The sequence below is a fragment of the Anastrepha ludens genome, chromosome X (assembly GCF_028408465.1).
Source record: "Anastrepha ludens isolate Willacy chromosome X, idAnaLude1.1, whole genome shotgun sequence".
In the NCBI taxonomy this organism is placed as follows: domain Eukaryota; kingdom Metazoa; phylum Arthropoda; class Insecta; order Diptera; family Tephritidae; genus Anastrepha; species Anastrepha ludens.
Window position 1 is genome coordinate 44,709,936 of NC_071503.1, and position 13,638 is coordinate 44,723,573.

At 36.8% G+C, this 13,638-nt stretch overlaps 2 protein-coding genes and 1 pseudogene across 2 annotated transcripts; all 3 read right to left on the minus strand.

The window, feature by feature from the left end:
* Positions 1–3,338: 3,338 nt before the first annotated feature.
* LOC128870005 (long-chain-fatty-acid--CoA ligase 5-like) lies at positions 3,339–4,058 on the minus strand. Its single transcript, XM_054112602.1, has 3 exons — positions 3,834–4,058; positions 3,582–3,755; positions 3,339–3,476 (listed from the first exon to the last, which is right to left on the minus strand). The coding sequence occupies exons 1-3, from the start codon at positions 3,969–3,971 to the stop codon at positions 3,339–3,341; spliced, it is 450 nt and encodes a 149-aa protein (XP_053968577.1). The 5' UTR covers positions 3,972–4,058.
* Positions 4,059–4,191: 133 nt separating this feature from the next.
* Positions 4,192–7,781, minus strand: LOC128870006 (uncharacterized). The gene is made up of 2 exons (XM_054112603.1): positions 7,374–7,781; positions 4,192–4,278 (listed from the first exon to the last, which is right to left on the minus strand). The coding sequence occupies exons 1-2, from the start codon at positions 7,779–7,781 to the stop codon at positions 4,192–4,194; spliced, it is 495 nt and encodes a 164-aa protein (XP_053968578.1).
* A 4,985-nt stretch (positions 7,782–12,766) lies between these two features.
* LOC128870455 (uncharacterized) lies at positions 12,767–13,423 on the minus strand (annotated as a pseudogene).
* Positions 13,424–13,638: the final 215 nt, after the last annotated feature.

Below are 13,638 nucleotides of genomic sequence, written 5' to 3' on the forward strand. Positions count from 1 at the left end.
TGGAAATACACTCTGTATCAATGCCTCTTTAGACTGTGCAAAAGTGCAGAAATTGTTAGGCAATGTTATCATTCCTGTTGTTTTTGAAAAAAGGTTTATTTTTTTTGGTTAAAAAGTGTTTTTTGAAGTTTTGAAAAACACTTCGCTCTAACAAATTTCTTCTCAGTTAATTGCTGAAAATTACAATAAATATTTTGAAAAAACTATTTTTTTTTAATTTAACGTTTTTGAGAAAATTTTGTTCTTGAAAAAATTTCATACTTTTGTAAAAGTTTAAATTGATTTGTTAAAAAAGATTTTTTTCCGCTTTGAAAAACACCCCCTCGAAAAAATGTATTCTCTATTAATAGTGGAATATGAAATGCTTTGAAAACACCATTTTTTTTTTAATTTTGTTTGGTTTTCAGAAAATTTTGTTTTGAAAAAATTTCATACCCTTGAAAAAGTTTTATTTTATTTTATTTGTTTAAAATTTTTGAAATTTTTTTTTTTGTAATTTTAGAAAAACTCCTCTTCGAAGAAATTTCTTTTATCTTTTTGAGGAAAATTTGGTTTTGAAAAAATTTCATGTTTTCGAAATTTTTTTATTTTACTTTATTTCTTCAAAATTTTTGAAAACAATTTTTTTTATAATTTTCGAAAAACACCCCTTTGAAAAAATGTTTTCTATGTGTCATAGTGGTATTCCATTAACTTTTAGGATTATAGTCAAATACGTACAAATATCTACGCTTTCACAAATAGCAACAATAAACAAATTTCCTCAAAACCAAAAAATTTACTTTTTTTCTAAAAAAATTCTAAACAAACAACGTAATAAATTTAGAATTTTGTATTCACGAAAAAACAGTATTGTTTTTATTGTATTAACTGAAAACCAAAATGTTGCAAAAAATCAAAACAAAACTAAATTATTTTTTTGTGTTCATTTGGTCCATATGTTCCATAAAAAGTTGATATGGTAAATAATATGCAGGGTCTGATACACGCAAATTTCCATTGACCATTATAGTGACAAAATTATCGATCACCAATTCCAACAGGATTTCAAAATCAGAGTTGGAATGAGTTGTTGTGTGGTGTACTTCTGAAAAAATGAGAAATAAACAAAATAAATCTAAAAATTCGAATTCTAACTTTATCTTGTGTATGTTCTTATTACCTTTGAATTTTTCCAATGAAGCACCATTCATTTTAAATTTTCCAAGAATTTTTTTTATCATTTCGCGTTTCTTTCCTTTTTCATTCGATTCCAACATTTGTTCATAGCCGAAAACATCGTTTGCAAACGCATTCATTTCCATATAGAATTGGTCAAAGAAAGCATTGCTCAATTGAATTGAAACATTATTTTCCTAACGCAGATATTCATCGCGACCTTGACATCGATACTATTGATGAAACAATAGAAAGCGCTAGCAGAAGACACATAAATAGACTATTAACGCATACAAATCCTATGATGAGAAGACTACCAAATAAAGAAAAATCTACCCAAAGTCGGCTTAACCGTCAAACACCAACAGATCTTGCAAAATCCTTGTAATCAATTGTCAACTAATCGTATATGTCATTGTTTGTTAACCACTTGTTTTTAAATAATATGTACATATATATTTCTTCTAAATGAGCTTGGGGGCATTGGCCCTTCAATATCACTCTCATTCCATCTTTTTGTAAATCAAATTACTTATTGTCTAACGACAGGTGTAATATTTTATGGAAGAAATAAAAAAAAAAAAAAAATTTTCATTCGAATCATTTGAAATTTCTGTATACAATAACGAAAAATTCAAAAAAAGTTGTACACATAAAATGAATGTCGATTCGAAACTTACTTTAATCTAAGAATCGAGCAAGTTTTGTTTTGTACAATATTTTGATTTTTTCTTTTTTTTTATATGAAGAAAATATTTAAAAGAAATTTTTTTTTGCTAAAAACCTTCCCCTAGTGGATCCCTATAATATGAAAAAAGAACGAATAAAATTGGCCTCGTATCGGCCCAAAAAAATGCGTACAAACGAACATTATTTCATTTTTATATATATAGATGTATTCGACAGCATTTACATACATATGTATATATGTACATTTGTATATGAAAAACAATAATGCACAAGCGCAAGAACAGCATATCACATATGCAAGTATGTATGCCCAAATAACCTTGACTTACATATGTCCCTGCAAACCAACTATCTGCTATTTACACTATTTATTCGCTCGCACTAACAGAAATTTCTCATATACTGCTGTGCTGCTCTAATTGACATTCAAGTTGTGAATGATGTAGGTAACATGTAGTGAACAAAACCTTCTGAACTCATGAATGTTGTTGTTAACATGTAGTGAACAGAATTTCATGAACTAGTGAATTTCGTTGTTAACATGTAGTGAACAGAATCTTTTGGGCTGGTGAATGTTATTGTGAACATGTAGTTAACAGAATTTCATAAACTAGTGAATTTCGTTGTTAACATGTAGCTAACAGAATCTCATGAATAAGTGAATTTCGTTGTTAACACATAGTTAACAGAATCTCTTCAACAGGGTAATTTTGTAGGTAATACTTACGGATCCTATATACAACAATCCTTCAAAATTACTGATACAAATGGTTATTTATTGAATATTATTTATTTAATGAATAATTTTAATATTTATTTAGTAAATTTTTAGTTTCTAAAGAAAATTAATACAATATAATTATAATACAATACAATAATTTTTTTAGTATGTTCTATTTATGTACAGCTATTTATTTTAGTTTACTATTTACATTATAAAATTACGTTAAGTTTTAGTTATTTATTTTAATATTTACATTGTAAAATTAGGTTTGGTGTTAGACAAATTTTAGTTTTAGTGATTTATATACATGAATTAGTTTAGTTATTAGAAAAGTTTACGTTTTAGTTTTTATGTACATAAATTATATTAGTATAATATTTACGTTTGATTACTCTTTTCTAATCAAATTTTATTTAGTACCTGAAGAATAGTTTTGGCTAAAATGGTAATAGTTTGCTTTTATGCCGGTATTTAAAATATCTATTTTGCAGAAATTTAAATTGATGCCTAATTAAATAAATAGCAATTGCATGTTTTTTCTATTTTCGCATAAAGTTTAAAATTGTTCGCATTTTACTTCTAACTCCTCTACGGGGTTTCTCGCACTGTTTTCTGTTTTTTTTCTTTTTGCTTTTGATCTGAATAGAAGTATCTTATAGTAAATATAACTATGCACTCTGTTCAATGTTGCCCACTCCCTGTATTGCTTTTAATTGGCAATTAATGCTCCAGCATTTAGAAAACTAATTACTGCTGTATTTTAGATTTAATCCAAATGTTTGTACATATCGTCCAGCTGTGGCTTAAAGTAACTCTTCAATTGTGGCCGCTTCGCTTTGAATGTTGGTGTGAGTAGTCCATTTTGTACCGAAAACGGATCGGGATGCAAATATATATCCTTGACCTGGTATATAAATACAAAATTTGTAATTATTATTAATTTTAAATTATGATATTATTACCACGTCATACGTTACTAGTATAAGCAGATATGCACTGGGCTACTTACCTGTTCGAAGGATTTCAGTCCGCTCTTCTTACCCCAATTCAGCATATCGCTCCTGATGCGTTCTTTTACTTGTGGATTATTGCATAACACCGAAAGTGTGCCCTTGACGCGATTGTCGCTCGCCCACTGCTTGAGAACATCCACATCAGGCACGACGACGGCTACGATGCAGCTCTAAGTGGGCGTTAAGGGATGTATGTAAATATGGCGTGAACATGAAAAGCTAGAAATTATGTAAAAAAATGGAGTTACCTTAAGGCTCTCTCCGTAAACGTACACCTGATTTACATATTGGCTCAGAGTGTAAATATTCTCAATCTTCTCCGGTACAATATATTCGCCCTGGCTTAGCTTGAAAATGTGTTTGCGACGATCGATTATGCGCAGCATGCCATTTGGAAGCCACGTGCCTTCAGAGTCAACAGCCTCAGCAGTTTTCTCGGGATCTTTGTAATAACTGCGACGCAAAGGCAGAGAAAGAAATTATCATTCAAGTGCCTTTATAACTCGACTTAAGATTGTGAAATTGTTAATTTTCTCTAAGTTAGTTTTAGTCACAGAAATCAAGTTCGCACAGGAAGAAACCATTATTTGCTTAAATTATCAACACCTACCCGTGGAATACGTTAGAACCGCGCACGCGCACCTCCCCAGTGTTTTGACTTGCGAAATACTCCATCTCCGGCACATCCACAAGCTGTAAAGGATTTGTTGATATCAACTCTCTGTATGTAGAAGTATATGCAATTTGTGAAATTGAATTGCTTTTGATGCACCTCTTTTTCTGAAAATAAATATACATTTTATTAGTTTAAATATATATATAATTGGAAAATTTAATACAAATTGTTCAACTTACCTTTTCGCTTGCAGATTTTCACAGATTTAAACGCGATTCTTTTTTGTATTCGACATTTGCAACTTGTTTTTTGCTGTCACTTTCGCACTCACTATAGTTAAGTTTAATAAGTATTCACGAAAATTATGAGATAAATATATGTATAACCCATCAAAAATGACAACAGAATTAAATGTGATTGTGTGGGTATTATTGGAAAAAATTGAGTGAATGTGGTGGTAAAATTGGAAAAACTGGTTAACGTTGGTTTGCAGGGGTATGTACACATGCCACAGCACATCACATTCTTACTAGAAATCAAATACACATACGCACTAGTGAACGAGTTTCTTCCTAACAAGTGCAAAAACAATTCTGCTCTATGTATGTACATATACCCACTTTATGTCCTAGCATATATACATACATATACGAGTATACCTACTTGCCTTTTAAACTTCCTACAAAATAATTGTATTCATATGTTACTACATCCATGCACGTTCATACATTCATGCATATATGCGCGAGCACAGCGCTCCCTTCTTGCTTCCGTGTACTTTTGTCTTTCACCAGTCGATATTCCTAATATTATACTTACAAAAACACAATACTTTGATAGACGCAAAAGCAACAGCAAGCGCAACGCGATGGCCGCTTTGCCACCACACATTCTAAAATGTTCTAGAACACAACAAAAACACATACCTCACATGCGCATGTCGCCCAAAGCTAAAATCTAAGCCTAGCGACTACAAAAACAAAATACATTCGTAGACGCAGTCGCAGCGGCCATGATTCTATCAGCGACGGCGCTGAACAATTTAGAACAAAAACAAAAAGTTCATTCATAAGTTAGAGCTCATATTTCAATTTCATTCATAGAACGAGCTGCCCATAGCCAATTTTCGCGACCATTCGAAAATAGTCAATATTGGAATATTTCGCGTGGAATTATTTGCCGATATTTGATAAATCTTAAATTTTTGTCATGTCGAGTGGCCGCGGCTCCGTATGTATGTATGCACCCTTATATGTATGTAAATATGTCTTCTAACTGTGCGACAGTCGCGAGTTAATGGGACTTCCAGCGAATCACACATTGCTGTCCGCAAAGCCGCATATATGTACCTTATGATCAGAAAGTACCGGGAATGTTTAAATTAAACAAAACAGAGTTAAATTTGAGGCAAATTTATATTATCTCCTTCAAAATATGACCCGTCTGAAGCAACACACATGTGCCAACGTTTAACCCAGTCCTCCAAACACCCCCGGCAGGCCGAATTGTATTCTCTTTGATCAGTGCGATGGCGCGTTATCATCATGCAAAGTCTGACAATTGTTTGCTCACATTTCCGGCGGCTTGCAACATACAGCATCTCTCTAAGGTTTCAAAACGGATAAATAATATTCTCTATTGACTGTCTGGCCCGATGGAAGGTACTCATGGTGGACTATGCCTTGGCAATCGAAGGAAACAGTCAACATCACCTTCCCGGTTCTTTTTGCTCATAGGGTATACATATCCCATCTTTTCACTGACGGACAAGGAGACCGTCGCAGTTGTTGTTTTTTATATGCATACATTTTGCGTTCGTTGAAGGTTTGTATATATTTGTATACATATGCGTGTATGCGCGTTTGGCTTTCTGGATGCATCCATGGATATTAGAATATTTTCTCATCAATATGTGTATGTAAGTAATTCAGATTTGACTGAAGAGATTAAATATAGGAATGCATATTCATATGATTGCCTTTATGGCTGTTTTACATATAAATTAATTCAAAAGAAGTATGAATAATGTTATATAGAAAATGAATTTCTAAATAACAGGTATTAGAAAAACCTGAATACACTATTTTAAATCAATTCTAATTAAACCAAATACAAACAATTAAATAAAAATATCGAACAAAGAAAAGTGTGCACAGGATTTGAACCTGAGTCAAATATGGGACGATGTACTGCATACACGACACGTCTTTCACGATTGCGCTAAACTACAATTAATAAATCACTCATTTATTCGATTTGCAGTTTTATATGCACATATTCTGCGTTAGTTGAAAGTTTGTATGCGTAATTATATGATATATTATTGATATTAGAATGATCAATATAATTTGGATTTGATGAAAGAGATTAAAGACATATGTACATATTTTCTGTTTTGATTGATTTATATAAAAATCAGGTCATATCCAGTATGAACTATTTTATACCGAAAAGAAATTTCCATTTATAAAATACAAAAAGAAGAGTATTTTAAAGAAATTTTAATTAAAATAAACTCAACAATTTTACCAAACTTTCCTGGTTTGAATTGTAAAAAAAAAAATGTGCAAGAAAAAAAATATGACTTCAGGACTTGAACCTGAATTAAATACGTGCCAAAAAACAAAACGAATAATTCCGCCGACTTTAGCTTCTGCACCACAAATTAACTGCCGCGCGGCTTTCTTAATCGCATATTTATTCGCTTCGCTGTGGGCATGAAATAAGTCGATTTCCTTATTAGTGTGCCGAAAAATCTTATGAACTTCCTCAGTAGTTTGGTAAACGCAGAAAAAATCTGAATTGCTGTCCTAGCGTGGTAAGTAAATATAGAAACCCTCCACTCGCGTCACTCGCGTGGTAAATATCTGCAATTCCCCACTCGTGAGGAAAGTTGAATTTGAAATTACCTTATTATGAATCTACAAATTAGAACTCGAAAAAAGCTCATTTAACATTTGCTCCTTCTCATTGCATTAACATTCTCTGGTAATATCAAAGCACCACCAAAAAGCTGTTGGTTACCACGTAAATCTTGCATTGTTCGATTAAATGCTTCTAGTAACTTTTTATTCGCCATTGTACACTCATCCCACAAAATAATTGACGTTAATCGCAGAACTTTTGCCATAGCAGAATTTCTTGAAATATTGCAAGATGGAGTTTTAATCACCTGTACATTCAATGTCAATTTTAATGCAGAGTGTGCTGTCCGACCACCTTCTAATAATGTAGCAGCAATTTCCGAAGAGGCAAGTGCCAGTGCAATTTTCTGTTCCGATCGAATAGTGGCTAAAATCAGTGATATAACGAACGTTGTGCCTGTACCACCAGGTGCATCCAAGAAATATAACCCACCTGCATTATTGGAAATGGCTTGCATGACTGTGTCATATACATGTTTTTGCTGAATATTCATTTTGGTTATATTCGATTGTACAAATAAACGCAAATCATTAGAATTGAATTCCTGCTCACGTTGCAATTCTCGATCAAACAGACCATGCATGTCAGGATTTGGTGCGGTCATACCCAATTGTACTAATGTTTTATTTGCAATCCGTAGAAACATATCTTCCATTATTATCAAAGCTTCGTTGTACATTTCCAAAGTTATCTAAAAATCAGGATTTCTTGCATGATGACGCATACGAATTAAAATATCTTCTGTAATATTATGTTTATTCTTCTGCATATGGTTCAAGCAGCTCACAACGGCCGGGATTAGCCCACGTATCCTCTGGGTAGCTTCCGAACATCCGTTCGGGAGTGAGCTAACGTGAGAAGGCGAAACATTCCAGGATAGCTGGTTGTGCGTTGGGTTTGGGACCCACCACTTAGAAATCGCCCCCAATGAAAAGTGTAAAAAAGCCTCGGATGAGACCTCCCTATACTGATGACGACCCCTGCAAACGAACTAAGGATTATGATTTGAGGGCATGCACCTTGAATGTCCGGTCCCTTAATGGGGAAAGTGCCTCTGCCCGGCTGGTTGATGTCCTCGTGAGAGTACAGGCTGACATCACTGCCATCCAAGAGATGCGATGGACGGGGCAAGGCAAGAAAACCATAGAACCTTGCGACGTTTACTACAGCTGCCATGTAAAGGAGCGCAAATTCGGTGTCGGATTTGTTGTGGGAGAGAGACTTCGTCGCCAAGTACTGTCGTTCACTCCGGTGGACGAGCGTCTCGCAACAATCCGCATCAAAGCGCGTTTTTTTAACATATCGCTAATTTGCGCCCACGCCCCGACGGAAGAGAAGGACGATGCGACCAAAGATTCCTTCTATGAGCGCCTGGAACGTTCCTATGAGCGCTGCCCCCACCACGACATAAAAATCGTGCTTGGCGACTTCAACGCCAGGGTGGGCAAGGAGGGAATTTTTGGTCCCACAGTCGGAAAATTCAGCCTGTACAACGAAACATCCGGCAACGGACAGAGGCTGATCGACTTCGTCGGGGCCCGAAACATGGTAGTCTGTAGCACCAGATTCCAGCATAAGAAGATTCACCAAGCCACCTGGCTGTATCCTGATCGAAAAACACGAAACCAGATCGATCATGTTGTGATAGATGGAAGACACGCTTCTAGTGTATTATATGTACGTACGATCCGAGGACCGAACATCGACCCGGATCACTACCTTGTTGCAGCCAAACTGTGCACACGCCTCTGTGCAGCAAAAAACGTGCATCTACCTACGCAAAGAATGTCCGACATCGAAAAGCTGCAATCACAACAGACAGCCAGAAGATTAGTCAATCGACTCTCACTCCTGCTCTCAGAGAGCACTGCCCAACAAACCGGCATGCATGAGCAATGGAGCAACATTTTTCGTTCTCTACGTACCGCCGTCGAAGAAGAAATCGGATTCCGGCGAGCCCGAAAAAACAATTGGTACGACGAGGAATGTCATGCTGCCGCAGAAAGGAAGGATGACGTGAGTGCGAAGAGCTTGAGATGCTGGCCAACAGGAACAACGCCCGAAAATTCTACCAGAAAGTTCGGCGGCTTACAGAAGGTTTCAAGACCGGGGCGTTTTCCTGTAAGAACAAAGACGGCGAACTGGTGACTGACGTACAGAGCAATCTTAAATTATGGAGGGAACACTTCTCGAACCTATTAAACAGTGACAGCTGCGCATGTCACCGAGAAAGTGAAGATCCCGATACTCCAATCATTGACGACGGAATTGTCGTTCCGCTACCCGATCATGACGAGGTGAGAATAGCGATAACGCGGCTAAAGAACAACAAAGCCGCTGGCGCCGACGGAGTGCCGGCTGAGCTATTCAAACATGGCGGCGAGGAGCAGGTTAGGTGCATGCATCAGCTCCTATGCAAAATATGGTCGGATGAAAGCATGCCTGCCGATTGGAATTTAAGTGTACTCTGCCCAATCCATAAGAAGGGCGATCTGGCAATTTGTGCCAATTACCGCGGGATTAGTCTTCTAAATATCGCCTATAAGGTTCTAGCGAGCGTATTGTGTGAAAGGCTGAAGCCCACCGTCAACCAACTGATTGGACCTTATCAGTGTGGCTCAGACCTGGAAAGTCCACCATCGACCAAATATTCTCAATACGCCAAATCTTGGAAAAGACCCAGAAGACCAAGGAGAATCGACACACACCATCTTTTCGTCGACTTCAAAGCTGCATTCGACAGTACGGAAAGGAGTTACTTGTATGCCGCGATGTCTGAATTTGGTATCCCCGCAAAACTAATACGGCTATGTAAGATGACGTTGCTCAACACCAGCAGCGCCGTCAGAATTGGGAAGGACCTCTCTGAGCCGTTTGATACCAAACGAGGTTTCAGACAGGGTGACTCGCTGTCGTGTGACTTCTTTAACCTGATGTTGGAGAGCATCGTACGAGCCGCAGAACTTAATCGCTCAGGCACAATATTTTATAAGAGTGTACAGTTGTTGGCGTATGCCGATGATATTGACATCATTGGCCTTAACAACAGCGCTGTTAGTTCTGCCTTCTCCAAACTGGATAAAGAAGCAGAGCGTATGGGTCTGGTGGTGAACGAGGGCAAAACGAAGTACCTCCTGTCTTCAAACAAACTGTCGGCGCACTCGCGTATCGGAACCCACGTCACTGTAGACAGTTATAATTTCGAGGTCGTAAAAGACTTCGTCTATTTTGGAACCAGCATTAACACCGATAACAATGTCAGCCTTGAAATCCAACGTAGAATCTCTCTTGCCGACAAGTGCTACTTTGGACTAAGTAGGCAACTGAGCAGTAAAGTCCTCTCTCGACGAACAAAACTAACACTCTACAAGGCTCTCGTCATGCCCGTCCTAACGTATGGCGCAGAAGCTTGGACGATGACAACATCCGATGAAGCGACGCTTGGAGTGTTCGAGAGAAAGATTCTGCGTAAGATTTTTGGACCTTTGCACGTTGGCAACAGCGAATATCGCAGACGATGGAACGATGAGCTGTATGAGCTTTACGACGACATAGACATAGCGCAGCGAATAAAGATCCAGCGGCTACTTCGGCTGGGTCATGTCGTCCGAATGGATACAAACGCTCCGGCTTTGAAAGTATTCGATGCGGTACCAGCTGGTGGTAGCAGAGGAAGAGGGCGTCCTCTGCGTTGGAAAGATCAGGTGGAGAAGGACTTGACTTCACTTGTTGTGTCCAACTGGCGCCGGTTAGCACGAGAAAGAAACGACTGGCGCGCTTTGTTAAACTCGGCCAAAATCGCGTAAGCGGTTATAGCGCCAATTAAGGAGAAGAAGAATATTATGTTTATATTTGTTCCATAATTCAAGTGGATTTGGTGGCATACATGTTGATAATATAACGGCAAACAGCATTCGTATTTGTTGAGGATGAGCCGAAAAACGATAATAACAATCTCAAAAAAAAAAAACACTCAACATTGTTTGGATGTACTGTATATATTCTGCCAATTGCATCTGTTTGGAAAATGCCAGGATGCCCATGAACTGCTGTTCCTTGTTTACGGCTTTGAAATTTTTTCGAAGACACATTCCATGTGTAATACTGAGGCACTTCAGAATATAACAAAGTTATCGCAAATGTATCAGTTTCGCATAATTTGAAAAAACCTGTTAACGTAGTTGCTGGTGGTTGCGCTGCTCTTTCCAATAAATTTGCTACATAAAAATAAGCACGTTGGCCATTCTCAAGTGAACAACCGCCGGATGTCTTTCGTGCATTAGAAACGATATAATCTTCCAGGCAGCTTCATTGCTACTAATATAGCGACCCATTTGATACTGAGTAATTTCATCATTTCTATTATCACCAGCAACACCGAAAATAGCCATATCGCTCCCTTTATTTACATACTTGCAAATATATTTAATGGATTTGACAGAATTACAATATTCCACATTTATATGAGCGTTGAATATTTTCGATAATAATGGACAATACGGAACCACCCAACGATTACCAACTTCAACTTCCTGGTTATGCATTCTAATGGTTGCCGTTTTGCCATTATCATTAGGTGATCTACGTCGATACAACGGATATCCGTCATTGCCCGTTATTGTGTCTGAAGTAAATTGCCTTGGGTATCGTTTCGAACACGGTCCATTTATCATGTTTTTAACGACAACTTGAAATAACTCAGGATCAGCAGTGTGATTAGGAATTTCAGCTAATATAAGGTTATCGATTTTATCCGGAGTTATTTTATGTCCCAGCCAAATTAGTATATGTGCGTGCGGCAATCCCCTTTTCTGCCATTCGATGGACTACATATGGCAACGCACCTCCCCAAATACATATAATTTCACAATTAAATCCATAAGTGCTTTACATTTTTGCCGAAAAACACGCGCAGTAATGTCATGACGATCGGTTGTCGACTGTCCTGCAAATAAATTGTTTTTGATGTCATCCCACTGCGGATTACATGTAAATGTAATGAACAGATCCGATCAACCGTCAATATAGTTAAACGTCCGATGTCATTAATATTAGCATCATTCGCTATCGCATCTTGCAAATGAATATATTGTTCAGATCTTAATTTTGCTTGGTTAAAACGAAAAAAATTAAGACGTTCTGTTTCTATTTTGGCATACATATCAACGATGTACTGATGATTAGTTTACGCCATCTCAAGATATAATTTTGTTCTTGTGGACGAACCATCAATCGATAAGAATAAAAATTCGTGGCACTAACTTTTTACCTTTTAGACCTGAAAATAAGTGGAAAATGTGACTTAAGAAATTTCTACAAATGATGAAATGTCAACACACTGAAAACATTATTTACCTGTTCGTGGATCAATCATTCGTATATTGATATGGTAGCCATCGTTACCTTTCCAATGCAATATTGGGTATTGTAATGCGTCGTAACTACGATGAAGTTCCGAAACACTTTGCAATTGCTCATTCCTATGGTGAAGTATAATATCACGCGATTGAAACTGATCACCACGAATTACAATTGCAACCTAATCAATTGTCGGAGCATTGAATCGCCTTTCATGCTCTCCAAAAGGTGTTCTATCAGCCCTTATTACGATTTTGTGATTATCAGATGGCATACGATCGAGAGAGCAATTTTGAACAATTGAACTAATGCGTTATGCTGATGGAAAAACCTTTATAGCTCACAAATAATTTCTCGTCTTGTATTCAAAGCAATTGCACAACGTTGATCCAATTCACGATTTTCATCACCAATAAAATAAATTTGCAAAAATTGATAATCAGCGTCGGGGTATGGCAATAACGAACCAGCTTGATGATAAATTTGGCCCTGAATCTGCAACATGTATGCAATTTTAGGTATATGTTGCATAATAATTTTTAAAACTATAGAATAATTTTATGATTCAGATTGATTGGGACAATCCTGTTTAAGTATTTACCTTAAACGTCGGCATAAAATTATCTCTAATAATGTTAGTAGCACCAAAAGAAGTCATTTGAAATGCCGAATTGTATTGTTGAATATGACTCTAAAAGTGCTTCGAGTTTTCAGAAGTCCCAAAAATTAATGAAGACAATGGTTCGGGTGGAGTTTCTAATGGTGGCAATCTCACTTTGCCATTAGCACAACACATGCCGGGCGTTTCACCTGGAAATTTAGTCGCATCCCAATGTGAACATATTGCGTCCATTATTCCAGTATATCCGTACATACTGTAATTAATCTGACTGTTGTAATTAAAAGCAGCACGCATAATTTCAGGTACAACAGATCTATTTCGTGCATTACGTTCACGCTGCGATGCATTAGCTTGTGCTCGTTCATCTGGAGTCTGTGATCGCCTTTGTAATGCCGTAGCATTTGCATGACGCGTTCGTCGACCTATATTTCCTCGTGTGGGTCGTGGCATTTTTCTTTCAATTAAAAAAGAATAAATTAAATTTCAAAAAATGCCTACATTAATAGAGGTACACTATATGTTTTTTCAAATA